The sequence below is a fragment of the Rhinopithecus roxellana genome, chromosome 15 (assembly GCF_007565055.1).
Source record: "Rhinopithecus roxellana isolate Shanxi Qingling chromosome 15, ASM756505v1, whole genome shotgun sequence".
Classification (NCBI taxonomy): domain Eukaryota; kingdom Metazoa; phylum Chordata; class Mammalia; order Primates; family Cercopithecidae; genus Rhinopithecus; species Rhinopithecus roxellana.
In genome coordinates this window covers 7,278,350-7,304,061 of record NC_044563.1, presented here as the reverse complement: position 1 = coordinate 7,304,061, position 25,712 = coordinate 7,278,350, and the positions used below count along the sequence as shown (strand labels likewise).

The window sequence follows — 25,712 nt, the reverse complement described above, 5'->3', positions numbered from 1 at the left end:
GGGGGCTGTGGGGTGTGTGGGGTGGCTGTGTGTGTGGTGTGGTGGGGTGGGTTGGGTGGTGTGTGCGTGTGTGGGGTGGGGTGTGTGGGGGGTGTGGGGGGGGGTGGGTGGCGTGGGTGTGGTGTGGTGTGGGGTGTGGGTGGTGGGTGGGGGGGGGGTGTGTTGGGGGGGGTGTGTGGTGTGGGGTGTGTGGTGGTGTGTTGTGGGGTGATGGGTGGTGTGTGTGTGGTGTGTGTGTGTGTGTGTGTGTGTGTGTGTGTGTGGTGTGTGTGTGTGTGTGGTGTGTGTGTGTGTGTGTGTGGTGTGTGTGTGTGTGTGGTGTGTGTGTGTGTGTGTGTGTGTGTGTGTGGTGTGTGTGTGTGTGTGTGTGTGTGTGTGTGTGTGTGTGTGTGTAGGTTTATTGAAGGGTACTTTGGAATGAAGTTGTCCTTTCAGGCTTAGAGAAGTCACTTGGGCATCAAGTTGAGATTGGATAGTAAACTAGGCTTTACAAGACATTTGCTTACCTGAACAGGAATGACCTGTCTTCTCTTTGTATGTTAATATTAAACATCTTCAAGAGCAGTATGACAGGTTGGTTTGCTCTTACTCTGCATGAACTCCACTCTGGCAGGGTTCCACTACTCATGAGGGAAATGCTTGGCTACATGTCTAGGGTGATGGTTGGTCTCTGTGTGGTTGTAATAATCTAATCCAATAAACTGGCCAGGTTAGCAAGGTTGATTTAATTCAAAGCAAAGGACTTCAGCCACGATAGTTTTTGGCAAGAAACTCAATTCTGCATTTTGAGCCTAATGAACTTCTTTAGCCCACCTAGAATAGGGGGCATTTCTTTTCTCTTTATTGTTTCTGAGCTTTACGTAATTATGGTTATAATTATTTATTTATTTAGAGGTGGAGTCGCACTCTGTCGCCCAGGCTGGAGTGCAGTGGCGCAATCTGGGCTCACTGCAACCTGTGCCTCCTGGGTTCAAGCAGTTCTTCTGCCTCAGCCTCCTGAGTAGCTGAGATTACAGGCGGCTGCCACCATGCCTAGCTAATTTTTTTTTTTGTATTTTTAATAGAGATGGGGGTTTCACCATGGTGGCCAGGCTGGTCTCAAACTCCTGACCTCAAGTGATCCGCCTGCCTCAGCCTCCTAAAGGGCTGGGATTACAAACATGAGCTACTGCATCCAGCCTATGTTTATATATATATATTTTTGGTAGGAAACATGGTGATACATGCTTGATAAAAAACATTACAGAGACATACATTGTGGAGAGTGAGACTTTCTACACATCTCACCCCTTGAGATGATTATTAACATTCAGTATATATTCTAGATTTTCCTTTTTTTCCCCTCTTGCCAAGGATAATCTATCTTCTAGATTTTTCTATGCATATGTTCATAGTTATTAATATCAATTTTTTAAAACTAGGACTATACTATACATATGACTGTGCTATGTACCAGTGCTTTGTGGGCAGCATTTCATGTTAGCATAAGGGATCTATTTAATTTTTTTTGTAAAAGTACATTTATTTAGTTTTAGTTTTTGTCAGTTATACACACATGGTTTTGGCTGGGTGTAGTGGCTCATGCCTATAATCCTAGCACTTTGGGAGTCTGGGGTGGGCGGATCACATGAGGTCAGGGGTTCGAGATCAGCTGTCCAACATGGGGAAGCCCTGTCTCTACTGAAAATATAAAAATTAGCAGGGTGTGGTAACACACACCTGTAATCCCAGCTACTTGGGAGGCTGAGGCATGAGAATCACTTGAACCTGGGAGGCAGAGATTGCAGTGAGCCAAGATCTCGCCACTGCACTCCAGCCTGGGTGACAGAATGAGACTCCATCTCAAACAAAACAAAGAACCCGACAGTACCCTGCTTGCTTCCCCCATCTCCCCCTTCCCATCTTTCTCCCTCCTAGAGGCTAATACTTTTAACTCTCTTAATTATTTAATATTTATCTTTGATCTAAGTAACATGTTTGTTTGTGTTGTTATATCCTTTTTTTTTTTTTTTTTTTTTTAAATTTTCAAATGGGGTCTCACTCTGTCACCCAGGCTGGAGTTCACTGGCACAATCATAGCTCACTGTAACCTTAAATGCCTGGGCTCAAATGATCCTCCTAACTCAGCCTCCTGAGTAGCTAGGACTACAGGCATGTGTTACCATGCCTGGTTGTTATATTTTTGTATTTTTGTAGAGACGGGGTCTCTTGCTATGTTGCCCAGGCTGGTCTCAAACTCCTGGGCTCAAGCAGTCCTCTCACTTTGGCCTCCCAAAGTGCTGGGATTGCAGGTGTTAGCCACCATGCCTGGCCAAGATGTTATTTATTTATTTATTTATTTTGAGACAGGGTCTTTCTCTGTCACCCAGGCTGGACTGCAGTGGTGCAGTCACTGCTCACTACAGCCTTGACCTCCTGGGCTCAGGTGATCCTACCACGTCAGCCTCCCGAGTAGCTGGGACTACACACAAGTGCTACCATGCCTGACTAATTTTTGTTTTGTTTTGTTTTTGTGTTTTGAGACAAAGTCTCGCTTTGTCGCCAGGTTGGAATACAGTGACGTGATCTCGGCTCACTGCAACATCTGCCTCCCAGATTCAAGCGATTCTCCTTTCTCAGTCTCCCAAGTAGCTAGGACTACAGGTGTGCACCACCACGCCCAGCTAATTTTTGTATTTTTAGTAGAGACCAGGTTTCACTACGTTGGCCAGGATGGTCTCAATCTCTTGACCTCGTGATCCACCCACCTCTGCCTCCCAAAGTGCTGGGATTACACGCGTGAGTCACTGTGCCCGGCCAACTAATTTTTTTTTTTTAATGCAGATGACGTCTCCCTATGTTGCCCAGGCTGGTCTTGAAGTCCTGGACTCAAGCAATCCACCTGCCTCAGCCTCCCAAAGTGCTGGAATTATAAGCATGAGCCATTGTGCTGAGCCCTAAATTGTTATATCTTCATCTTCCTTTTTATAGGCATTTATTGATTTTCCGCCATAAAGGATGACAGCTCTCTTTAATATCTTCACCTCTACCATGTGTCTTTCTTTTAATATAATTTTCCAACCATGTAGATCAATATTTACTCGTTATTATGACCATTAAATGCAGTTTAGCCATATAGAAAACTTTGATTACTTTTCTTTATAATTTCCCTTCAGTTAATACTTATTTTAATTTGTTTTCTGTTTTTATCATCTAGTCGACTCCCAAACTTCCAGCATTTGTCTAAATCTACTCAGTATATTCCAGTATATCAGATAATATATCAGTTTCATCCTCCTGAAAAACTCTTTTCCACTGTTTCCTGACCTGCTCTAATTTTGACTTGATGCCTTTTGTATCTGGTGCACAGCTGTTGTCTTGGAATCTTACCTTCATTCAGAGTGTTTCTGTAGTTTTTTCTGTTGCATTAGATTTTGTGCTTCCGGAATCCCCCTCTCTTTTTTTTTTTTCTTGGCTTATTCCTTGCTTTTTCCTTATGGATCTTTCCTGATGGATCTCAGGGTCCAGCAGCTTCCTTGGAAAGAGTGTTTGGAAGGTAAATTTCTTGAGACCTTACATCTCTGAAAACATCTTCACATATACCCTAATTGATAGTGTGGCCATATAGGATTCTAAGCCAGAATTCATTTTTCTTTCAGAATTTTGATGACATTGCAGCATTATTTTCTAACTTCAGGTGTTGCTATTGAAAATTTTAAAAATCTTTCTGATTGCTCTGTATGTGACCTGTTTTTTCTTTTTTCATCCGCTCTCTGTAAGCTTTTATTTTTATTTTTTTGAGATGGAGTTTCACTCTGTCACCCAGGGTGGAGTGTGGTGGCATGATCTCGGCTCACTGCAACCTCCGCCTCCCGGGTTCAAGTGATTCTTCTTCCTCAGCCTCTCGAGTAGCTGGGATTACAGGCATGTGCCACCATGCCCAGCTAATTTTTGTATTTTTACTAGAGTCAGGGTTTCACCAGGCTGGTCTCGAACTCCTGACCTCAAGCGATCTACCCACCTCGGCTTCCCAAAGTACTGGGATTACAAGCATGAGCCACCGTTCCTGGCCTCTCTCCAAGCTTTTAGAATCTTCTCTCTTTTTTTTTTTTTTGAGATGGAGTCTTGCTCTGTCGCCCAGGCTGGAGTGCAGTGGCCGGATCTCAGCTCACTGCAAGCTCTGCTTCCTGGGTTTACGCCATTCTCCTGCCTCGGCATCCTGAGTGGCTGGGACTACAGGCGCCCGCCACCTCACCCGGCTAGTTTTTTGTGTTTTTTAGTAGAGACGGGGTTTCACCGTGTTAGCAGGATGGTCTCGATCTCCTGACCTCGTGATCTGTCCGTCTCGGACTCCCAAAGTGCTGGGATTACAGGCTTGAGCCACCGCGCCCAGCCTAGAATCTTCTCTTTATCTTAGTATTAATTATAGTAAATAAGGGTAGGTGCTATAACAAATAAACCCTAAAATCTCAATGACTTGGCCAGGCACGGTGGTTCATGCCTGTAATCCTAGCACTTTGGGAGGCTGAGGCAGGCGGATTGCCTGAGCTCAGGAGTTTGAGACCAGCCTGGGCAACACAGTGAAACCCCATTTCTACTAAAATACAAAAACTTAGCGGGCGTGGCGGCATGCGCCTGTAGTCGCAGCTACTCAGGAGGCTGAGGCAGGAGAATTGCTTGAACCCCGAGGCGGAGGTTGCAGTGAGTCAAGATCACACCACTGCACTCCAGCCTGGGCGACAGAGTGAGACTCTAACAAAACAACAACAACAACAACAACAACAAAAAACTCGGTGGCTTAACACAGAAAATGTTTGGTTTTCTTGTATCTCACAGTGAGATGAATGTGTGTATGTAGGCAAGCAGGCAAGTATCTTGTTCTATGCTATTTCTGTCTTGGGGGTGTATCCTTCTCTAGGTCCTCTAAGTTCATTCAGCTGAGGATGGGAAAAGTGAGCAAAGCTTATAAATGGAAGACTTCTATGGGGTAGGCTCAGGAATTATGTATATTACTACTGCTCATGTTCTATTGGCGAGGACTTAGTCTTTTATTTTTTATTTATTTTTTTTTGAGTCAGAGTCTTGCTCTGTCACTCAGGCTGGAGTGCAGTGGTGCGATCTCGGCTCATTGCAAGCTCTGCCTCCCGGGTTCATGCCATTCTGCTGCCTCAGACTCCTGAGTAGCTGGGACTACAGGTGCCCGCCACCGTGCCTGGCTAATTTTTTTTTTTTTTTTTTTTTTTGAGACGGAGTCTCGCTCTGTCGCCCAGGCTGGAGTGCAGTGGCTGGATCTCAGCTCACTGCAAGCTCCGCCTCCCGGGTCCACGCCATTCTCCTGCCTCAGCCTCCCGAGTAGCTGGGACTACAGGCGCCCGCCATCTCGCCCGGCTAATTTTTTGTATTTTTTAAGTGGAGACGGGGTTTCACTGTGTTAGCCAGGATGGTCTTGATCTCCTGACCTCGTGATCCACCTGTCTTGGCCTCCCAAAGTGCTGGGATTACAGGCTTGAGCCACCACACCTGGCCATATTTTTATGTTTTTTAAGACAGAGTCTCACTCTGTTGCTGCAGTGAAGTGGCACAATCTCAGCTCACTGCAACCTCCACCTCCCGGGTTCAAGCAATTCTCCTGCCTCAGCCTCCTTAGTAGCTAGGATTGCAGGTGTTAGCCACCACACCCAGCTAATTTTTGTATTTTTTAGAGTTTCATCACGTTGGCTAGGCTGGTCTCGAACTCCTGACCTCAGGTGATCCGCCCAGCTCAGCCTCTCAAAGTGTTGGGATTACAGGCATGAGCCACCACCTCTGGCCAACCAGGACTTAGTCTTATTGCCACAACCCTGCAATTGCAAGGAAGACTGAAAAATGTAGTTAAATAATGTGTTCAGGAAGAAGGAGAATGGGGTATTTGTTTGTGAGTACTAGCAGTCTCTGCTGTGGTCTCCATTGTCACAATGATGTGCCTGGGTGTGGGTGTGTTTTCAGACATTGTGCTCAGCACTCAGCAGGACTTTTAAATCTGGAAACCCTTGTCCTTTGGTTCTGGGAAATTTTCCCTTGTATTCTCTCTCTCTTTTTTTTTTCTTTTGAGACCGAGTCTCACTCTGTCACCCAGGCTGGAGTGCAGTGGTGCGATCTCTGCTCACTACAAGCTCCACCTCCTGGGTTCACGCCATTCTCCTGCCTCAGCCTCCCGAGTAGCTGGGACTACAGGTGCCTGCCACCATGCCCGGCTAATTTTTTGTGTTTTTAGTAGAGACGGGGTTTCACCGTGTTAGCCAGGATGGTTTCTATCTTCTGACCTCGTGATCCACCCGCCTCAGCCTCCCAAAGTGCTGGGATTACAGGTGTGAGCCACCACGCCTGGCCTCTTTTTTTTTCCCCCTTTCTGGAAGTTCTATTATTTAGATATTAGATTTCCTAGACTGGTTCTTTTTCCTTTTTAAAATCGTTTCTCTCCTAATTTTTATCTCTTCTACTTTCTAGGCATTATCTCATCTTTTTGAGTTTATAAAGATTTTTTTTAAGTTTTCTCTTCTCCACCTAGTTCCTGTTTCCCTTGTATTGCTTTTCTTACTCAGTCGGGTGTCTGTTTTCATGTTGGAAGCTTTCTTCAAATATCTTAAAATTATTGATTGCTCATTTTTAAGAGAGACTTTAAAACTGATTTGAAATCGTTAGCATCACTGAAAGGTGATCTAATTGAGCTTTTAACTGGGGAACTTTCTCTTCTCTTCAATATCAATATCTTTAGGTCTTTGCTCTTGGAATGGCCAGATCTTTCAGTCTCCTACCAAGTCGGTAAAAACCAGACTTGATTCTGGGAATGAGAGAGAGAGGGGGGTGTTGGGTATCTCAGCATTCAGGGATTCTGTTCACTAACTCCACTTGTTTTTAGTACAACTTTGATTCTCATCCCAAAGATCGACACCTTGACCATTTTGAAGTATCTTTTCCCCAGTCCATGCAAAAGTTAGGGAGGAGCCAATCCCTTGAATGCTGAGTGGAGGAGGGAATCTAAAGATTTATTTAGGCCGGGCGCGGTGGCTCACACCTGTAATCCCAGCACTTTGGGAGGCCGAGGCGGGTGCATCACAAGGTCAGGAGATCGAGACCATCCTGGCTAACACGGTGAAACCCCGTCTCTACTAAAAATACAAAAAATTAGCCGGGCGCTGTGGTGGGCGCCTGTGGTCTCAGCTACTTGGGAGGCTGAGGCAGCAGAATGGCGTGGGCCTAGGAGGCGGAGCTTGCAGTGAGCTGAGATCCTGCCACTGCACTCCAGCCTGGGCGACAGAGCGAGACTCTGTCTCAAAAAAAAAAAAGAAAAGATTTATTTAAATTCATTTTTCAACTGACTCTTATTAATTTATCTTCTACCTCACTCATACATTCAGAGGTTCCTATACTGCCATGCCTGAGTCTTTCCCTAAACACTTTCCTACTAGTCGTTCTGCTTTGCAGTTTCTAGTTTTTTTTTTTTTTTTTTTTTTTGAGATAGAGTCTCACTCTGTCACCCAGGGTGGGGGTGCAGTGGTGTGATATCAGCTCACTTCAACTTCTGCTTCCCGGGTTCAAGAGATTCTCCTGCCTCAGCCTCCTGAGTAGCTGGGACTATAGGCGTGTGCCACCATGCCCGGCTAGATTTTGTATTTTTAGTAGAGACGGTTTCACCGTGTCGGCCAGGCTGGTGTCGAACTCCTAACCTCAGGTGATCCACCTGCCTTGGTCTCCCAAAGTGCTAAGATTACAGGCATGAGCCACTGCACTTGGCCTGTAGTGTCTAGATTTTTATTACAATCATGTTTGTCTCTTGTTTTCTATCCTTGTGGGTTGATGCCCTTAAAAATCTCTTCTCTTTTCTATTATTTTATTGAGGTTTCAGGAGGGAATGAAAATAAATTGTGTGTGTGTTCAATCAGCCACCTGCCTGGAACTGTGCAGTGGTATCTTTTAAGTTTGGTTTGAAATCTCTGATCTCTAGGGCTGCTGTAACAAAGTACCAAAAACTGGATAGCTTGAAACAAAATATATTTTCTCAGTTCTGGAGGCTAGAAGTCCAAAATCAAGGTCTTAGTAGGGTTAGTTCCTTCTGGAGGCTCAGAAATCTGTTCCATGCCTCTCTCCTAGCTTCTGGTGGTTGCTGACAATCCTTGGTATTTCTTAGATTGTAGATGTATCACTCCCTGCCTTCACATGACATTCTCCTCTGTATTTCTCTATTTCTTCACATGGCCTTCTTACAAAGACACCAGTAATTGGATTCAGGACCACCCTAATCCAGTATGACCTTGTCTTAACTTGATTGCATCTATTTCCAAATAAAGTCATAGACACTGGGGCTACTACTTAAAACTATCTTTTGGGGGACATAGTTCAACCCACAACAAACTAGCAAATTTGATATCTGAGATGATTCATCTGTCAGAAGCTGAGAGATGACTAGTTTTTTTCCATCAGTAATTATTGAAGGCTTTAACAAATATGATTTTCATGATGTTTCCCAAAATGTATGCCACAGAATATTTATATGAGTTATAAGAAAGGAGTTATGTAGTCATTTAAATTTGGGAACTGTTAGTTAAAATGAATTTTTAAACTGTAGGTCTATTCAGGACCTCTCATATACCAGTGTGGACTGTGAAACATACTGTTTGGGAAATGCTACATACAGTTAACCTCCTTCCCTTTTTTTTTTCTCAAGACAGAGTCTCGCTCTGTTACCCAGGCTGGAGTGCAGTAGCACGGTCTCGGCTCACTGCAACCTCCACCTCCCAGGTTCAAGTGATTTTCGTGCTTCTGCCCCCGACCCTGGCCCCCACCGGCCCCACTAGCTGGGATTACAGATGCCCACCACCACGCCCAGCTAATTATGGGTGAGGAGTGCTTCCACCTGCTCCACATCCTATCCAGCCCTCAATTTTCAGTTATACTTCCAATGCTTTTATATAAAAGCGATAAAATTCTATCCTCCAGATACAAAGATGACAGTAGAGACTTATCTATAAAATACGTATTTTAAAGCAAGCATTCCCCCAAATCCCCTCTATAGAACAGGAGATTATCTTTTTAAAACAATGTAAACAAAATTTTTTTCTGAAATGGGGCCTTGCTCTGTGTTGCCCAGGCTGGAGTGCAGTGGTGCCATCACAGCTCACTACAACCTTTGTTTCCCGCTGAGCTGATCCTCCCACCTCAGCCTCCTGAATAGCTGGACTACAGGTGTGTGCCACCACGACCAGCTAATTTTTTTATTTTTTTGTAGAGATGGGGTTTTGTGATATTACCCAGGCTGGTCTTGAATTCCTGAGCTCAAAAGATCTACCCACCTCAGCCTCCCAAAGTGCTGGGATTACAGGTGTGAACCACCATGCCTGGCCAAAAGATGGTCTTTATAAAGGGGAGGGTGGGGGATGGGGGTGGGTGCAGGCATGATGGCTCACGCCTGTAATCCCAGCACTTTGGGAGGCCGAGACAGGTGGATTGCTTGAGGTCAGGAGTTCGAGACCAGCCTGGCCAACATAGTGAAACTTCATGTCTACTAAAAATATGAAAATTAGTCGGGCATGGTGGCACATGCCTATAGTCCCAGCTACTCAGGAGGCTGAGGCAGGAGAATCGCATGAACCTGGAAGGCAGAGGTTGCAGTGAGCCGAGATTGCACCACTTCACTCCAGCCTGGGCGACAGAGAGACTCTCTCAATTGAAAAAAAAAAACAAAACACAAAAGACTATCTTTTGTTAAATGTTCTAGCTGCTTGGACTTAGGCCTTTGGAAGTGTGTATCATTTATCCAGAATCACTTAAAATCTGGAAATCTAGAGCATTACTATCCAATAAAACTTTTTGTGATGATGGAAATGTTCTCTATCTCCTGTTTAGCAGACTAGCCATTAGCTGTGTGTGGCTATGGAGCACTTGAAATGTGGCTAATGTGACTGAGGAACTAAATTTTTTTTTTTTTGAGACAGAGTTTTGCTCTGGTTGCCCAGGCTGGAGTGCAATGGCACGATCTCAGCTCACTGCAACCTCTGCCTCCTGGGTTCAAGCGATTCTCCTGCCTCAGTCTCCGAAGTAACCAGGATTACAGGTGTCCGCCACCATGCCCAGCTAATTTTTGTTGTTTTTAATAGAGACAGGATTTCACCATGTTGGCCAGGCTGGTCTCAAACTCCTGACCTCAGGTGATCCACCCACCTTGGCCTCCCAAAGTGCTGGGATTACAGGTGTGAGCCACCATACCTGGCTGGAACTAAATTTCTAATTTAATTTAGCTAAATGTAAATAGCCACATGTTTCTGGCTACTGAACTGGACAGCAGTTTACAGAATGATGTTGCCTCTCACTCTAGTTCCATGATTCTCAACCTTTTTTCCCTGCTTGAAAGATGCACATTTTCTGAGGGATAGATATATTTCTATTGGATCCTATGGCAATGATTCTTAGATTCTGAACTATGAGGTCACGTTTCTCTGGGGAAGGGCATATTCAGTTTGAAAATAAAAAGCCTCTAGGTAGTTCTGATCTTTTTGTCCCCTTCTTGGTGCCTGCTTCCTTATTCACTGTCTGCCCTGAAGAATTATTGCTCTAAAATTTCTAATATTTATAGTTAGAACTCTAGGTAAGAGAATTCTTACCTGATAGCCTGGTATTTTCTATTTAAGGGTAAAATTGGTTAAAAGAAGAGCCAAAGTTTTAATTGAATCTTATATTAGGATATGAGTTATTGACATGATACATTCTGATTACTAGCTGCAATTTTCAGTCTTCGCATAATCTTTTTCTGTCAAGTAGAGTATCATCCAAAGAGGCAGTCCTGATGTTGATTGTGGGTGGATGTTGAATATAGGTGAAAAGACTTGCTATTTGGTTATCTCTAAGAAGGTATTTTTCTCCAAAACAGTCATTGGACCATTATAGTATTTCTTCGATGTTTCCATTTTTACCAAACTTATTAGTAGTGGTCACTTTTCAAATGTTCTGTGTCTATAAGCAGTTTTTTAGACTCCCATTTGATTCTTTCAGTAGAATACATTTACTTATTTGTGATATTTCTTTGTTTCTTACAGTTGCTTCTGCAGGAAGCCTTTTTGGTGGCATGGTCCTCAAGAAGTTCCTAAAAGGTAAAGAATTACCTAACTTCCATGAGTCTGACTTTCTTCCCAACAATTAATTTGATATTTTCTGAAACAAATTTATATTGAAAGAAAGAGTTGACAGATTTATAAATAAAAATACAGGACACCCACTTAAACTTGAATTTCAGATAAATAATTTTTTAACATAATTATGTCTCATGCAGTACTTTATCCTACATTTTATCTGGCTTCTTTACTAAAAGATGATCTATTAATATAAAACTGTATAGAATTGACAAAATACCTAGATCACTGTAGCTTTTCTGTATACTCTCTCTACAACTTCAGAGAAAATTTTCCCAGATGTAAAATAAAAATTTTAGTAGATATTTGTTTCTATCTACTTCAAAGAAAGAATGTGTGGAGAATGCTTTTATTATAAATGGTTGACTAGCAGTAATAATGTTTTCCACATTATATGCCAAAGTTGGTATGGTTTAGGAATTTTTGCTGACCTTAGTTTTAAGAATTTATTTATTTATTTATTTATTGAGATGGAGTCTCACTCTGTCACCCATGCTGTAGTGCAGTGGTGCGATCTTGGCTTACTGCAACCTCTGCCTCCTGGGTTCAAGCAATTCTCCTGACTCAGCCTCCTGAGTAGTCCTGGGACTATAGGTGCATGCCACCATGCCCGGCTAATTTTTTGTATTTTAGTAGAGACGGGGTATCACTGTGTTCATCACTGTGTTGCCCAGGCTGATCTCGAACTCCTGAGCTCAGGCAATCCGCCTGCCTCAGCCTCCCAAAATGCTGGAATACAGGTGTGAGGCACCGTGCCTGGCAGAGTTTCTTTGTATTATTTTTTTGACTTAAGAATACTCTGCAAGCCGAAGGCCATGACATTTATTTTAAGGAGGCCAAAATGATCTTAGAACTCTAATGCTTTCATTTTTATTTCTTATGGTTATTTGCTTCATAAGTATTACCCATTGGCCTATTTTTTCCTAATGAATTGTTAATTTACGGGTTTTACAGAATAATTTTTTTTTTTTTTTGAGACGGAGTCTCGCTCTGTCGCCCAGGGCTGGAGTGCAGTGGCCAGATCTCAGCTCACTGCAAGCTCCGCCTCCCGGGTTTACGCCATTCTCCTGCCTCAGCCTCCGGAGTAGCTGGGACTACAGGCGCCCGCCACCTCGCCCGGCTAGTTTTTTTGGTATTTTTAGTAGAGACGGGGTTTCACCGTGTTAGCCAGGATGGTCTCGATCTCTTGACCTCGTGATCCGCCCGCCTTGGCCTCCCAAAGTGCTGGGATTACAGGCTTGAGCCACCGCGCCTGGCCAGAATAATTTTTTAAAACAAACTTTCCCAGACTAAATCTGGAATATTAGTAGATTTTTAAAAGTTTGCATCTGTCCTTGCTTTCAGAAAATATACTGTGGCCAGGCCCAGTGGCTCATGCCTGTAATCCCAGCACTTTGGGAGGCCAAGGCAGGCGAATCACCTAGGTCAGGAGTTCAAGACTGGTCAATGTGATGAAACCTCATCTCTACTAAAAATACAAAAATTAGCCAGGCATGGTGGTGCACGCCTATCTATAGTCCTAGCTACTTGATGGGGCTGAGGCAGAAGAATCACTTGAACCCAGGAGGTAGAGGCTGCAGTGAGTCAAGATCATGCCATTGCACTCCAGGGTGACAGAGTAAGAGTCTGTCTCAAAAAAAAAAAAAAGGAAAAGAAAAGAAAAGAAAACATACTGTGTATTAAAATGGCAACAACTGGCCAGGCACAGTGGCTCATGCCTGTAATCCCAGCACTTTAGGAGGCCAAGGCAGGCGGATTGCTTGATCCAGTAGAACTTTTTGGAGTTCAAGACCAGCCTAGCACCATCACGAGACTCCCTCTCTACAAAAAAAAAAAAAAAAAAAAATTAGCCAGACATGGTGGTGCACAGCTATAGAGTCCTGTAGTCCCAGCTACTTAGGAGACTGAGGCGGGAAGATTGCTTGAGCCTGGGAGGTCAAGGCCGTAGTAAGCCGTGATCACACACCACTGTACTCCAGCCTGGGAGACAGCAAGACTTGGTCACAAACAGAAAAATGGGAGCAACCAAAAAGCTACATTGGAAAGGTATAATGTTATAAAATAAATGTTTATGAAATGTATTACCATTTTTTAATGACAACTTTTCTTCGTGCTTTGTAAAATGCAAATCAATTAAAAATTTAAATTTATACCCAAATTTATAGCAACTCAATTATTAAAGCACCTTTCTTTCTTTGTTTTTTGGAGGACATAAACCCATTTTTTTTTTTTTTTTGAGACGGAGTCTTGCTCTGTCGCCCAGGCTGGAGTGCAGTGGCCGGATCTCAGCTCACTGCAAGCTCCGCCTCCCGGGTTTACGCCATACTCCTGCCTCAGCCTCCCGAGTAGCTGGGACTACAGGCGCCTGCCACCTCGCCCGGCTGGTTTTTTGTATTTTTTAGTAGAGACGGGGTTTCACCGTGTTAACCAGGATGGTCTCAATCTCCTGACCTCGTGATCCGCCCGTCTCGGCCTCCCAAAGTGCTGGGATTACAGGCTTGAGCCACCGCGCCCGGCCATAAACCCATTTTATTGTCTATCATGTTATACAAAAATCTAGAAACAATCGATTTGTATAGAAAAAAATGATAGGGCGGGTGCGGTGTCTCATTCCTGTAATCCCAGCACTTTGGGAGGCTGAGGCGGGCGGATCACGAGGTCAGGAGATTGAGACCATCCTGGCGAACACAGTGAAACCCCATCTCTACTAAAAATACAAAAAATTAGCCGGGCGTGGTGGCGGGCGCCTGTAGCCCTAGCTACTTGGGAGGCTGAGGCAGGAGAATGGCATAAACCCGGGAGGTGGAGCTTGCAGTGAGCCAAGATAGTGCCACTGCACTCCAGCCTGGGCGACAGAGCAAGAGACTCCGTCTCAAAAAGAAAGAAAGAAAGAAAAAAAAAGATAGTAAATGAGTGTGCAAAACATAGAATTTAAATTTGGTATTTTTTCTCCATGATATTAGGATGATAATCCTTTCAAAGCACATGTCTAGTTTCATAGTAGGATGTGTTCACTGGAAAGCCATAAAACTATGGCTTTCAGTGTCTGTCTGCTCTACTGGCTCTTGACAAAACTTTTGAGGTCTTCAAGAAAAGTAATGTACGCCTGGTGCTCTGGGGCTGTGCTGAGCTCCACCAACTCATCTGCAAAAGTGTTGTCCACCCCTTGGTCCGCAAGGAAATCCATCAGGTGGTCATATAAGGCCCAGTCCAGGGAATCTGTTTTGAGTGTATAATTAGTATCCTTACATTCAAACTCACCAGTGGACTGAAAGCTAACTTCCCTGATAGAGAAGATGTCGCTCAGCCTCCTCTTGTCCAACCTCATCAGGACCTTCTTGCCATCATTCTTTATAACTTCAACCACGAAATGGGGAGTTGATGTCAATTCAGGTTCTTCAACCTGCCCTTGGGAGGGTTCCTCCTCATCATCAAATGTTGGTGGGATGCTGTTGTTAATGTTGAAAGTGACAGTGATTTTTTTCCCCCTGGCAACTTTCCGCACTAATCTAGCATCTGTCCCATTCAGTTCCGGCTCCCAAACTCCAGACATCTCAGGAAGGGTTTTATGCTTCTGTATTTTCCTTTCCTCCTTAATTTCATCACTCAGGAAATCAGTAAAAGCTTTGTCTCCTTCGCACGCCGCACCCCCAGCCGCAGGCTCAGTGCCCGCGAGGCGGCAGGAGGCCGGGCCGCCGAACCCATGCAAACTGAGCAGCCCAAAGGGCCGGGCGCACAGCGGGCGCGGGCTGCAGGAGCTCCCGGAAAGGCGCGGCAGGCGCAGGCGGTGTGGAGGCCAGCGGCGCAGAAGCCCAGCACATGGGGCACGCAGCGCCGCAGTGACAGCATGGTGGAAAGGACCGCGAACACGTGCGGATGCAAAGGACAACCCAGGGCTAGGCGCCCAAAGTACCCTTTTCTTTTCTTTTCTTTTTTTTTTTGAGACGGAGTCTCGCTTTGTCGCCTAGGCTGGAGAGCAGTGGCTAGATCGTGGCTCACTGCAATCTTCCGCCTCCTGGGTTAAAGCGATTCTCCTGTCTTAACCTCCTGAGTAGCTGGGATTATAGGTGCGCACCACCACACCCAGCTAATTTTTGCATTTTTAGTAGAGACAGGGTTTCACCATGTTGGTCAGGCTGGCCTCGAACTCCTGATCTCGTGATCCGCCCTCCTCTGCCTTCCAAAGTGCTGGGATTATAGGCGTGAGCCACCGCGTCCGGCCAGTATCTTTCTTTATCTTGGTCATATCAAAGAAAAACTATTTTTACAACTCAGTTGCAAGATGAATACTCTAAAGACAGAAATATATAGGAAACAATTCTACCTTTCGAAACTTCTTTTCTGAAGTAATTTTTAATTGAAGGATGGAGACAGGCCAGGTGAAGTGTCCCACACCTATAATGCCAGCGCTTTGGGAGGACAAGATGGAAGGATCGCTTGAGCCCAGTAGTTAGAGACTAGCCTGGGCAATATATTGAGACCCCCATCTCTACAAAAAATAAAAAAATTAGCCATGCGTGGTGGCGCATACCTGTAGTCCCAGCTACTCAGGTGGCTGAGGCAGAATTGTTTGTACCCAGGCATTTGAGGTTGCAGTGAGCTATGATCACGCCACTGTGCTCCAGCCTGGGTGACAAAGTAAGACTGTTTCTAAAATAAAAAATAATGAGGACTTAAAAATGTTTGCTTGCTAAATGAAGTGATCAGAGGTATTCCCCTTTTCCTTTGTAAATTGTCTTGGCCCTCTGAATCTACCTTCCAACTGTCTGTATCCTTGGATATTTAACAGACTTCTGCTTTTGCTCTGTGACCCTAATTTTGTTTAGGTTCTACCTGGTGTGAGTACGTTAATTTTTTTTTTGAACGCATTTAAAAACTAATTGTGGAAGAAAAGTAAACAAAAAAAATGAGATTTTAAACATTATTATTATTATTTTGTAGAGATGAGGTCTCACTATGTTGCCCAGGCTGGTCCTGAACTCCTGGGCTCAAGTAGTCCTCCCACCTCGGCCTTCCAAAATGCTGGGATTACAGGCATGAGCCACTGCACCTGTCCTGTTACTATTTTTGAGACAGAGCCTTGCTCTGTCACCCAGCTGGGGTGCAGTGGTGTGATCATGGCTCACTGCAACCCTAAGCTCCTGGGCTTGAGCTATCCTCCAGCCTCAGCCTCTTGAGTAGCTAGGGTCACATGTGCACACCTCCATGCCCAGTTACTTTTTAAATTTTTTTCTAAAGATGGGATCTCACTTTGTTGCCCTGACTGGTCTCAAACTCCTGACTGGTCTCAAGCTCTCATGCAATAGCCTCCCAAAACACTGGGATTACAAGTGTGAGCCACCCTGCCCAGCTAAGATTTTTATTTTAGCTCCAGAACATTCTGTATTTGGTAAGAATGTTCTCCCTTTAGTATTAATCACAATGATGATTTATTGAGCATTTACTATGCATTAGGCCTTGTGCTCGACTTAAAGACGGTTATAGTAGTGAACAAGATAGATTTGGTTTCTCCCTTTATGCCCCTAGTGAAGATATCTTAATTACTCTATTCTATTGCCTCCTTAAGCTTATGCCTAGAAGAAAGGGAACATCAGCTATTGTCCTGAAGAGTTTGCTCTGATTCTGAGACTTTTGGGAGATCTGAATCCAAGTTCAAGAATCATGGGCTGACTGCCTTCAAAACATCTAGATTATTTATAAGTTTTTCCTTACTCTTCATTTTTGAATTACTGTCTTTGGGTTGATGCAGAGAAGGGAAAGATCATTCCTAGTGGCCCTGCTCCAGTTAATATCTGTGAAATTGCTTTGAAAGATGTGAAAATCGGCCAGGCACGGTGGCTCATGCCTGTAATCCCAGCGCTTTGGGAGACCAAGGCGGGAGGATCACGAGGTCAGGAGTTTAAGACCAGCCTGGTCAACATAGTGAAACCCCGTCTCTACTAAAAATACAAAAAAAAATTAGCTGGGGGTGGTGGTGGATACCTGTAATCCCAGCTACTTGGGAGGCTGAGGCAGGAGAATCGCTTGAACCCAGGAGGTGAAGGTTGTAGTGAGCTGAGATCATGCCACTGCACTCCAGCTCCGGCGACAGTGCAAGACTCCGTCTCCAAAAAAAAAAAAAAGAAAAGAAAAGAAGTGAAAATCTGGTCAGGCACGGTGGCTCTGACTAAAATCCCAGCACTGTGGGAGGCTGAGGTAGGCAGATTGCTTGAGCCTTGGGCAACATGGTGAAACCCCATCTCTACAAAAAAAAAAAAAATCAGCCAGGCATGTGAAAATCAGCTGAGCATGCCTGCAGTCCCAGCTACTGAGGGCTGAGGCAGGAGATCCATTTGAGCCCAGGAGGTCAAGTCTGCAGTGAGCTGTGATTGCACCACTGCACTACAGCCTTGGTGACAGAGTGAGATCTTGTCTCAAAAGAAAAAAAAAAAAAACTATATAAATAAAAGGGAATATATTATTAGCACTAGGGAAGGAGATAGGAGCATTCCCTGCAAAATAAACCTGCACTTAATATGCTTGTACAAGGAGTGGTCAGATCATATATAAGGCTATTCGTTTGACTAATATTTGTGAAAATGCTTTGAGAAAAGTGAAAAGCCATGTAACTACAAGGGAATAGTTTTATTATCATTGTTACTCTTAGGGAGTGGGTATTGAGTTGAGTATCATTTATGGAATAACCGCATATTCATTATGCCGGTACTATAAACTCTAGACAATTTTTGTCATGGTGACTTAGTTTTAATTGAACTGTTATTTTTAAAACTCAAAGCAATTTCATTTAATCCTTATTGTGATAAATTGTGAGTAGCTAACTCTTTGTACAAAGAGGAAGTACTGCACATCAAGTACACAATTAAAATTGAATCATTTGCTCATGGTCAATCACATTTAGTAGCCAACTGCAGCCTAAGTCTTCTCTCCAGCTGTTAGGGCTCTTAATATTAACCTCTACTCAATAATGCTACTTACTCTTTTTGTTTGTTTGTTTTTGAGACGAAGTCTCACTCTTGTCACCCAGGCTGGAGTGCAGTGGCGGGATCTTGGCTCACTGTAACCTCTGCCTCCTAGGTTCAAGAAATTCTCCTGCCTCAGCCTCCGAAGTAGCTGGGATTACAAGCGCCTGCCACCATAGCCAGCTAATTTTTATATTTTTAGTAGAGTTGGGGTTTCACCATGTTGGCCAGGCTTGTCTCGAACCCCTAACCTCAGGTGATCTGCCTGCCTCAGCCTCCCAAAGTGCTGGGATTACAGGCGTGAGCCACCATGCCTGGCCTAGTTATTCTTACTAATTAGTAACAAAAATTACTCAGTGAACCTCACAAAGGAAATTGGTGAAGACTAAGACAGGAATCCCTTAGCTCCCTGGTTTATGCACTATTAATTATGCCTTTTTTACTATTATTATTTAGAGATTCTGACACTATTAAACTAGTAGCAAGCTACTTTAAATTGCTCCATTTACTGATCTTTCACTGTTTAATTAGCTTCATCAGGGAGTCTCTGGCAGCTGGATTCATTACTCATCAGTTTTCTAGATGCTAAAAAATTATATATTTATACAAAATTAATATATCTCTGAATTCAGTTTATGTTGTTGTCTTCATTATTTGGCTAATTTCTCTCAGTGTCTAAAACAAGTGGTCTGATCCCTCTTCAGGGGAGCTGAACTGTTGAAGAACTATCAGCTTCAGTTTCCTTTACTCTTCAGTCTGTTCTACCAGGGTTGTATCCAGGTACTTTTTTCTCTGGATCTGGAATACTTTAGATCAATTCCTGTACAAAATAGGCTCATATTTCTGGGTATTTTATTTATGCTGGATTAACAAACAATGACCATTGTAATCTCCCTACTCACCTACTTCTCTACTGGTTTATTTTCTCTTTTTTCCCCTTGCTTCTCTAGTCCTTAACTATTTATACTTTTATTCAGTAAACTTTTATTGAAACATCTACCTTGCCACAAAGAAGTCACAGGAAATAGAGGCAGCTTTGCAAATAAAATGCAGTGTGATTAGTACTGTAATGGAGGTGTAAGTTCAAAGAGCTTCTCTCATAACCCAGAGGATATTCCCCAAAGTTCAGTCCCTAAGGTGCCTTTCTTCCCTTCATTATTCTGCATCATTATTCTACATTCAATTCAGACAGCTTTTCTATTTTTTTTTTTTTTTTTGAGACGGAGTCTGGCTCTGTTGCCCAGGCTGGAGTGCAGTGGCCGGATCTCAGCTCACTGCAAGCTCCACCTGCCAGGTTTACGCCATTCTCCTGCCTCAGCCTCCGGAGTAGCTGGGACTACAGGCGCCCGCCACCTCGTCCGGCTAGTTTTTTGTATTTTTTAGTAGAGACGGGGTTTCACCGTGTTAGCCAGGATGGTCTTGATCTCCTGACCTCGTGATCCGCGCGTCTCGGCCTCCCAAAGTGCTGGGATTACAGGCTTGAGCCACCGCGCCTGGCCCTTACTTTTAAGACTTTAACTAACATTAACTATGCTGATGAGACTTATTTTTCCCCCTCTTGATCACTGACACATCTCCTAAACTCCAAAGGAATAGCTTTGAATGTCAATTAGGCTGTTCCATTTGAGAGTTCCTCTGAAATATCATGTGTAACATGTCTAAAATAGGGTTCATTTTCTTGAAATGAACTTACTGTATAATGTCTGCATTCCTTTCAGTGATATTGACATACTTATAATTCTCCAGGGTTAAAAATCTTGGTTTTTATGGTGGGGGAGGGGTTTCTCCTTTTTTGTTTCCTCATTATGTAATTGATTTTTTGTTAATTCTGCCTTTATAATATGTAATTCTTATTAATTTAAACATAGCTTACATTCTTCCTTTTAATGATTATTTATTATTATATTAGGTCTGAGTACCTCAGGCCAGATTTAAGGCCTTCTCTCAAGAGGATAGGCCCCTCTACTTTGAAGAATAATGCCCATTAAGATAGATAAGTTCTTAATGTGTTTAAAAAATTGTCACTGTGTCATACTAAATGTGTACTACTAGTCTGCGTTGAATACTTATCCACGTAGGTATAATTCCATTTATATATTCATTTATGTGTATACTTATCCATTTATATAGAACTGTTTCTATCATAAATGTCTGTCAGTGAAACATGATTGTTTCAGTGTGTCCTACTTGCTCAGGTCTGCTTCCTATCATGTCCTTATTCAAGTGAGGGAAGGAAAGTGGATGGAGGAATATGAAAAAAATCCATGTTTATAGATCTCTATTTTGCTACTGTTTCCTCTTTCTTCTATTCATATGATTTTTATTTTTATCTTTTTAAAATAGTTCCTTATTTCCATGTTTATTGACATAACTTAGCTCTTTATACAGTATTGCCAGTTATTTTAAAAAGATGTGCAAGTGTTTTTCCCAAATACAATTTACAGCCTTCTTTTTCCTTCATAAGACTAGATAAGAATACCTGTCCTTGGCCAGGCACGGTGGCTCACGCCTGTAATCCCAGCACTTTGGGAGGCTGAGGCGGGTGGATCTCGAGGTCAGGAGATCGAGACCATCCTGGCTAACATGGTGAAACCCTGTCTCTACTAAAACTACAGAAAAATTAGTCGGGCATGGTGGCAGGTGCCTGTGGTCCCAGCTACTCAGGAGGCTGAGGCAGGAGAATGGTGTGAACCTGGGAGGTAGAGCTTGCAGTGAGCTGAGATTGCGCCACTGCACTCCAGCCTGGGCAACAGAGTGAGACTCCGTCTCAAAAAAAAAAAAAAGAATACCAGTCCTTGTAAACAGGGAGGACTGCTTTGCTGTTGATATATGGCTACATGGCTATGATAGTTCAGTTTTTGCCTCTTCCCTATACACCACCCTTTTGGTGTCAGGGAGACTTTTTTGTTGTTCATTGCTTTGTTTTTTGGAGACAGGGTCTTGCTCTGTTTCCCAGGCTGAAGTGCTGTGGCATGACCACAGCTCACTGCAGCCTTGACCTCTTGGGCTCAAGGGATCCTCCCACTTACAGCCTTCTGAGTAACTGGGACCACAGGTGTGTACCACCATGCCCAGCTAATTATTTTATTTTTTGTAGAGATGAGATCTCGCCATGTTGCCAAAGCTGGTTTTAAACTCCTGGGCTCAAGCGATCCTCCCACCTCGGCCTCTCAAAGTGTAAGGATTACAATTGTGAGCCACAATGCCCTGTTTGTTTTCAAGTTCACTTTTGTCCTCTTTGTTAATTTGTTGGGAAAGAAAGTGAGGAGTGGTGCTTTTCATGGGTTAGAGAGATTGACAGGTCCAGGCTTGCTCAACATTGAGTAAGAAACTCACAATGGTGAACTCTTGAATGTCTGACATAATCACGTTTTTTTTTTTTTAAGTCTGAGATTCTTGTATTCAAGAATAAAAATCTATTATAATTTTATATCTTACGAAATCAACAACTCTAAGGCTCAGAATTTATCTAACACTTTTCCCCCTGGGAGCTCATTTTGTAGACATGCTCTTATTCTTGAGGAGCAGTCAGACATAAGGGTTATCGTCATCTCTGTTTCAGAGATAAGGAAACTGAGACTTACCTCAGCCTCATATACTAAGAAAGGAAACGTTTGTAGACTCATAGATTGCTGGTTATCCATTAAACTGTGAGAGACTACACTTAATTTTAAGCTCTTGATACATTCTAAACAAACTCTTGTTGCCAAATTTACCTAACACTTGGTAAGATTTTATAAAGGTTGGTTGAAGATCAAGATATGCTAAAACAAATAGATTTTTGTCTTTTTTTGCTTCCTTAGTATTTCTTTACTCTTTTCTTTGTTACATTTATCTAATTGCACTTCACTATTGAGAACATGTTCATGATTTGATGTGACAGAAGGGGATGGAAAGGACAGAAGTGGTTTTTTTTTTTTTTTTTTTTTTTTTTGAGACAGTCTCGCTCTGTTGCCCAGCCTGGAGTGCAGTGGTGTGATCTTGGCTCACTGCAAGCTCCGCCTCCCGAGTTCATACCATTCTCCTACCTTAGCCTCCCAAGTAGCTGGGACTACAGGTGCCCACCACCACACCCAGCTAATTTTTTTTTTTTTTTTTTGTATTTTTAGTAGAGACAGAGTTTCACCAGAGAGAGCCAGGATGGTCTCGATCTCCTGACCTCGTGATCCGCCCACCCCGGCCTCCCAAAGTGCTGGGATTACAGGCGTGAGCCACTGCACCCGGCTGACAGAAGTGGTTTTTACCAACCCTGACATAATCCTTTTCCTTTTCAACTTGGATAGATTAAGCAGGAGGAAAAGGATAGCTCTTATTATTAGAGATCCTGGGAGCTGGCTCATGCTCTGGCTGAGTGGTACATAACTGCTTTTATTCAGCAGCCCATGAGAGCTAACCTGCCTTGTACCTAGCTGGCTTAAAATGCTTGAACTTTTACAATTCCTCATTGAGTAATCAGCTGGGCACTTATTGTTCCAACTCTGTCCTTCTGGGTTACCACACATATTTAGTCTTCTCAGCTGGGGACACAAGGAGAGTTGTCTCCCTATAGTGGTATAGTGGAATTTGGCTGGAATGGGAAGAGGGGATATTGTGTTTTTTCTGGAGTAGACTTTATGGCCACTGACTTTATGGCTACATTCTGAAAAATGGACAGATGACATCACATACAAAAATTACCTCAAAAGGGATCAAAGAACTAAAACTATAAAACTGTTAGAAAAGAAAGAAAGGTTTAAATCTTCATGACCTTGGATTAGGCAATGATTTTTTGGGTATGACATTTAAAGCACAAGTAACCAAAGGATAAGTAGAGAAATTGGACTTAATCAGTATTAAAAACTCTTATGCTTCAAAAGATGATATTAAGAAAGTGAAAAGATCAATTATACCTAAAAAAAAAAAAAAAGCTGGAAAATAAAGGTCTCTAGTTCCAAAACTTAGAAAAAAAAAAAAAAGGTGAGCCGGGCGCGGTGGCTCAAGCCTGTAATCCCAGCACTTTGGGAGGCCGAGACGGGCGGATCACGAGGTCTGGAGTTCGAGACCATCCTGGCTAACACAGTGAAACCCCGTCTCTACTAAAAAATACAAAAAACTAGCCGGGCCTGGTGGCGGGCGCCTGTAGTCCCAGCTACTCAGGAGGCTGAGGCAGGAGAATGGCGTAAACCCGGGAGGCGGAGCTTGCAGTGAGCTGAGATCCGGCCACTGCACTCCAGCCTGGGCGACAGAGCGAGACTCCGCCTCAAAAAAAAAAAAAAAAAAAAAAAAAGTGAAAAAATAATCCACAGATAAGAAAAGTCTAGTATCCAGTGTACATAAAGAACTTATACAACAACAATTAAAGGACAAATAGCAAAATTCATATGGTAAAGCCCCAGCCCCCAAAGTGATAGTATTTGGAGATGGGGCCTTTGGGAGGTAAGTGGGGTTAGATTAGATCATGAGGGTTGGGCCTTCATGAGATTAGTGGTTTTATAAGAAGAGGAAGGGAGAGAGAGATTATTCTCTTTTTCCCTCTCCCTCCCTTGTATCCACTGAGGAAAGGCCGTGTGAGCACACAATGAGAAGGCAGCTATCTAAAAGCCAGGAAGACAGCCCTCATCAGGAACCAAATCAACTGGCACCTTGATCTTGGACTTCCCAGTCTTCAGAATTGTGAGAAATAAATTTCTCTTTGTTTAAGCTACCTAGTGTATGGCAGAGTTGGGTAGTTGTGACAATTGCAGCAGAAAGTATATGGCTCATAACATGAAAAATATTTACTAGCTGACCCTTTACCAAAAAAGTTTGCCCCCCCCGATCTATGCCAGTGAAAGCTGTATCTGAAACTGAGCACTTCAATAATCAACCAGCATTTACTGAGCATCTTCCGTGCTGTTAGTCAGGTTCAGTGGAACCATTGTATGATCTAGATAAGACTTGGGTGAAATAGGAAACACGACATTATATGTAGCAGCATTATGTGTGACATAATAAAAACTTAAGTTGTACCAAATATACATTTAGAAAATAAGACAGGCTGGGCGCAGTGGCTCACGCCTGTAATCCCAGCACTTTAGGAGGCCAAGGTGGGAGGATCACCTGAGGTCAGGAGTTTGAGACCAGCCTGACCAACATGGAGGAACCCTATCTCTACTAAAAATACAAAAAATTAGCTGGGTGTGGTGGTGCATGCCTGTAATCCCAGCTACTTGGGAGGCTGAGGCAGGAGAATGGCTTGAACCCGGGAGGCGGAGGTTGTAGTGAGCCAAGATCGCACCACTGTACTCCAGCCTGGTGACAGAGCAAGACTCTGTCTCAAAAAAAAAAAAAAAAAGATTAGCTGGGTGTTGTGGCAGGCATCCGTAACCCCACCTACTTAGGGAGCTGAGGCAGGAGAATCGCTTGAACCCAGGAGGTGGAGGTTGCAGAGAGCCGAGATCGCACCACAGCACTCCAGCCTGGGCAAGACTCTGTCTCGGGGAAAAAAAAAGAGGCTGAGAAATTTAGAGGAACAGCAGCATATGACTGTAACATTTAGAACCATCCTGGTTAGCCACTTACTAGCTTTGTCATGGGCAAGTTACATAACCTCCTTGTGCCTCAGTTTTCTCATTTGTGAAGAGGGAATAATAACACTGCGTTGTTAGGAAGACTAAAATGAGAAAATTTATTTTAAGTAATTCCTGTAGTGCCTGGAACATAGAGGGTACTGAAGGCTTCTGTTTATGTTTTTGACTGCTTCATCTCCCTTCCCCATATCTTCAGCCTCAATCTGTCCCCTAAGCATCAAATCCATTCTCCATACAGCAATCAGAGTAATTAAAAAATATAAAAGTAGATTGCATCATTCCCCTTCTTAAAACTCAATACTTAGCATTGAAACTGAAAAATCTACACCTCATCATAAACTGCAAGACTGAATGATCTGGCTCATTTCTGCCTCTCCAAACATTATATATAAAACTTATTTCCTCAACTCACTTGTACTCCAGCCACATTGGACTAGTTTCTGTTCCTTGACACACACAAAGCCCTTTCTCTTCTTTGAGGCTTTGTACTTGTTCCCTTTACTTGGGATATTTCTCCCCTAGTTTTTTGTGTGACTGGTTGGTCTACTTCTATATTTCAGCTTAAATATCCTCTCTTCCGGGAGGCCTTCCGTGACAACCCTACCTAAGTAGTTAACCTCATTACTAGGCTTATTTCTTTTATAGCACCTATCATATTCTTCAGGAATTTTTTTTGTGGGGGAGGGTGTATTTGTTTGTTTATTCTTTCCTAATTAGAATGTAAGCTCCAGCCGGGCCCAGTGGCTCATGCCGGTAATCTCAGCACTTTGGAAGGTCGAGGCGGGTGAACAGCCTGAGGTCAGGAGTTGGAGACCAGGCTGGTCAACATGGTGAAACCCTGTCTTTACTAAAAATTAGCCAGGCGAGGTGGTGGGCGCCTGTGATCCCAGCTATTCGGGAGGCTGAGGCAGAAGAATCGCTTGAACCTGGGAGGTAGAGGTTGCACTGAGCCAAGATTCGCCACTGCACTCCAGTTTGGGTGACAGAGTGAGACTCCATCTCAAAAAAAAAAAAAAAAAAAAAGAAAAAGAAAAATGTTAGCTCCATGAGGAAAGGAATATAGT

The 25,712-nt window shown here is 43.4% G+C and overlaps 1 protein-coding gene and 1 pseudogene across 15 annotated transcripts in view; one reads left to right on the top strand and one right to left on the bottom strand.

Moving 5' to 3' along the window:
- Positions 1–25,712, top strand: part of C15H11orf80 (chromosome 15 C11orf80 homolog) — a 94,630-nt gene that overhangs the window by 6,219 nt on the left and 62,699 nt on the right. For 12 of the 15 annotated variants that reach the window (XM_030918522.1, XM_010366385.2, XM_030918517.1 and 9 more), the window contains one exon: positions 11,049–11,102. Coding sequence is in view for 13 of the 15 variants with exons in the window: in XM_030918524.1 (XP_030774384.1) it covers positions 11,049–11,102 (54 nt within the window). In the remaining 2 variants the exon portion in view is untranslated. Of the gene's footprint in view, positions 1–8,813; positions 8,856–11,048; positions 11,103–25,712 lie in introns of those variants that run through there. The other 3 variants (XM_030918520.1, XM_030918525.1, XM_030918516.1) reach the window with 1 other exon arrangement.
- On the bottom strand, positions 14,175–14,990 carry LOC104664757 (annotated as a pseudogene).